Source organism: Lygodium microphyllum, chromosome 24 (genome assembly GCF_053477565.2).
Source record: "Lygodium microphyllum isolate KBCC chromosome 24, Lygodium_microphyllum_v1.1.10, whole genome shotgun sequence".
Taxonomy (NCBI): domain Eukaryota; kingdom Viridiplantae; phylum Streptophyta; class Polypodiopsida; order Schizaeales; family Lygodiaceae; genus Lygodium; species Lygodium microphyllum.
The window spans coordinates 45,805,895-45,809,640 of NC_141158.1; the positions used below are offsets into that span (position 1 = coordinate 45,805,895).

The 3,746-nt window shown below is 49.3% G+C and overlaps 1 protein-coding gene across 1 annotated transcript; it reads right to left on the reverse strand.

Moving 5' to 3' along the window:
• Positions 1 to 1,016: 1,016 nt before the first annotated feature.
• Positions 1,017 to 3,406, reverse strand: LOC148015037 (glucan endo-1,3-beta-glucosidase, basic vacuolar isoform-like). Its single transcript, XM_087665161.1, has 3 exons — positions 3,334 to 3,406; positions 1,350 to 3,218; positions 1,017 to 1,219 (listed from the first exon to the last, which is right to left on the reverse strand). Exons 1-3 carry the CDS (start codon positions 3,404 to 3,406, stop codon positions 1,188 to 1,190), a joined length of 1,974 nt encoding a protein of 657 aa, XP_087521287.1. The 3' UTR covers positions 1,017 to 1,187.
• Positions 3,407 to 3,746: the final 340 nt, after the last annotated feature.

A 3,746-nucleotide genomic window follows, 5' to 3' on the forward strand; every position in this document is an offset into this window, starting at 1 on the left:
TGACAATGCATGCAAAATTTCCTAAAATATTAGAAAAAATTGCGATGGATTAAATTATGGATCTAACAATGATATAAATAATAGAAATTTAGCAAGAAAAAGCTCATATCCATATCGAATAAAATTCATGATTCAAAACAAAGTGTTACATTATGTCCAAAATGAACAAAAACCAAGGATATACATACCACAACAACTGCAACATATGTATATAGACTATCATCATAGTCATCCTCTTTTTGACCATAATAGAGAAAGAAAGTTAATGCAAGTACTAAGATCATGATATTATTGACCCTGCATGAGAAATACAATCACAACATATCTACATTCATGTAAACAATGCCAAGAATTTAAGAAACCTCTCTATAAGATAGACTCTAGGTTAAAATCTATAACAATACAAAGACCATTTCTATTGGTAGCCTGGGGCTTAATGGGAGCCTTCCTAGAAAGCACAAGTGGGAATAAGTACATAGTAGTTCTTATCGAGTAATTGACCTACTAACCTAAAGCTGAAGCATTCCCTTGAATTGTTTATAGATCAAATAGCCAAATTCTTTATTGAGGAGGTAATCACTAGACACCTATTGCCTGTAGATATAATTACAATATTACAAATAAAACCAAAGAAACAAGATTTCCATCTATAGAAACATCAACTAATAATGATATCAAGTGTTCAAAAGAAGCTACAAATTGCACAAGCAAGGCAGAATGGAATATCAACTCGAAGATCAAGTAAATGTGCATAGAGTCTCTCATGCATTGATGGATAGGGCAATATACAATCACTAAAAAGAGCTAAGGAATACTCTTTTTCGTAAAACTCTTTTTCATGCCGTTCTGTTTTATCGAATGTCTATGGTGTAAAGACTTGCAAGGCAATCATCTAGAAAACGCATACCCTTCATTAGAATATTAGCTCATGTTTCTACAAACTTTTTGAGCCTCCAAAAGAAAAGGATGCAGTAAAAGAAAACAAACAAACAAAAAGATTTTGGTCACGACTAGTAATTAGTTGAAAATGGTTGACGCAAAATGTCGTCATTACAAATAATTGTTGGCAAACAGTGTCAACAAGAGTTTCCCATTGTTGCACAACATTGCTGTGCACCCTTGTTAAGATTCGTACATAGAACTCTCAAAACGGCTGCGTCAACCTTCCACTTAATGCATTGAAGTCCTCACGATGCGTGGTACGTGCAATCTGCATAACCTGCATGCGAAAGACATCGGCAACAATAAACAATTTAATTAAAGGGATACAAAACGGATTGCGGTCGAATGTCAGCGATGGTGTGAAAAACTGGCGATTTAAAGTGGGACCACAAGAGAATGAAACCTACTCGGGTCTTGGCCGGTGGTGATGGCCGCGCCGCCGAAGTCACAAGTGCCACCGTTGGATTTGGTGGCTTGCCAGTACTTGTTGAAGACGAAGGATGCGTGAGAGGCAGGGGTGTCGGGCAGGAAGCAGGCACCAAAGGGTTGGATCTCCAGACAGTGGTTGGGGTCGGAGGCACACGCGCTTTCCAGGGTGTGCTGGAGGGTCTCAGGGGAGGCGTGGGGGTTTGCGACGCACCAACGGAGACCAGTCGTGGTTGAAGTAGGGGGTGGATTAGAGGAAGGAAAACCTGGAGGAGGAGGAGGGGCTGTAGACGTGCTAGTAGCTGGAGCAGGGGAAGGTAGCTGAGGACTAGTCGGGGGAGGTAGAGGAGCCATAGCGGGAGACGCAGTAAGAGCAGGAGAAGAGAGAGGACTAGTGGGAGACGGTACAGGAGTGCCAGTAGCAGGAGGAGGTGTAGAGCTAATAGTTGGAGGAATATTGGTGGGAGCTGGTGCAGGTGTTGTAGGAGCCAGAGGGGGAGAGCTTACACCAGAAGGCGGAGTACTGATCGGAGGTGCAGTAGCCGGAGGGGGCGAGATAACACTTGGAGGAAGAGTGGTCGGAGCTGCAGGTGCTACGATACTAGGAGGAGGACTGGTCGGAGATGCTACGATACTCGGACGAGGAATGGTCGGAGGTGCAGCTGGTGCAGTAGCCGGAGGGGGGGAGAGGATACTGGGAGGAGAGGTGGTCGGAGCTACGATACTGGGAGGAGAACTGGTCGGTGGTGCAGGTGCTCCTGTGCTAGGAGGAGGGCCGGTCGGCGATGCAGGCGCTGCGCCAGTGGCCGAAGGCGGAGTGGTCGAAGGTAGAGGTGCTGCGCTAACCGGAGAACCGTTGATTCTGAGGTCCAGCGGGTACTTGGGGGTGCCGTCCGAGTAGAGCAGACCCCAATGGCGCTCTGGCTCTGGGCCGGGCTTCTGGTTCTCGTCGAAGAGTGCGAAGATGAAGGTCGGAATGGGCACACCCGGCCTCAGGGGCGTGCCCGAGGCCGCGGCCTTGGAAATCAGATTCTGGTTGTAGAGGAGACCGTTGGCCAGGTTCGCTTGAAGGCCCCCCTGTGTAGGCCAGCCCGCCTCACTGATGGCCAGGCGGATGTTGTTCTGGAAGCCCAGCCTGCCCATGGCCGCCACGAAGGCGTCCAGCTGGGCGTCCAGCAGGCTGTAGTAGGAGATCGCGCCGTCCTGCACGCCCGGGGTGGGCCCATCACCTAGCGCATAGGCCAGGGGGATGACCTGGCTGCTCTGGGCCCATGTCGGGTAGGAAAGGACGTTGACGAAGAAGTAGGAGCCCGTGGAGGCCAGGAACTGCAGCAGGGGCTGAATGACGGAGTCCGCGATGTCGGGCCTGAACCTCGCCTGAGAGGGCACGCTATAGGAATTCTCCAGCACGTCCGCCGGCGACGCCGTGGTCACCATGATGCCCGTGATATTGAGGCTGGCTAGCGCGGCCTGGACGTTCTGCATGGCCGGCACCAGGCTGGCCCACCGGCCCGATTGGATGCTCATGTCCGACAGGTACTCGTTGCCCACTGCTACGAAGCTGATCTGCGTTGCCGGGTAGTAATTCAGCACGTGGCCCTGCACCCACGAGAGTGCGGCCGCCTGGCTGGAGGCCAGGTGGTCCACTTCGTCGTTTGTGGCGGACACGGCTACTTGTATCCCTGTGTTGGCGAGGGCTGACAGGACAGCAGGGTCGCTGTCGAAGATCCTCACCATCCCCACACCCATGCTTTTCATCAGCGCCACGGCCTGGTCGGGTGGGGGCAGGCTACTCCCGAGGCGGCCGTAGTTCACCCCGATCAAACTGACGCTAGCGGGCTCCGCGTGACCTGCCAGGGCACAACAATACAACGCAACGTCAGCATGAATTCAGCCTTTATCAAACAACGCAACCGAAAGGAGATAAATATGTGACTTCTTTTAACGAATTATCAGTGCATTTACCTGCAATAGACGCCGCTACAATCACTAGGATCAACGCACTCAACGAAGTCCTGCGTGTGCCTAGCGTCGCCATGATTACAACGCACAAGTCGTAGCACCATCTAACGTTTCTCCCTTTACAACATTCTAATTTGAAGACATTTCTTTCTTATGTCGATCGGATTCCCTTTTCTTTTTCTAAATGGTGAAGCTATTTATTTATAGTCAACTTTGTGTCTTCGCCCACTCCAAAGAATAACTTCTATGTTTTTTAATGTTGTAAAGAATAATTTTATGTGTAACAAATTGTGGTGTCAAGAGAGAACCAGCCGTAGAGAATCCAAGGAAGGTAAGCACAAATGGTGATGGGGATGGACATGGATTGCTCTATGCACCAATGAAGAGATTGATGGAATGGATATGGCTAACATTGA

Coding starts and splice junctions, on each gene's coding strand:
- LOC148015037 (XM_087665161.1), bottom strand. CDS start 3,406: ATGGCGACGCTAGGCACACGCAGGACTTCGTTGAGTGCGTTGATCCTA. Junction 3,219..3,333: donor TGTAGCGGCGTCTATTGCAG/GTAAATGCACTG, acceptor GTGCCCTGGCAG/GTCACGCGGAGCCCGCTAGC. Junction 1,220..1,349: donor CACCACCGGCCAAGACCCGA/GTAGGTTTCATT, acceptor TTTCGCATGCAG/GTTATGCAGATTGCACGTAC.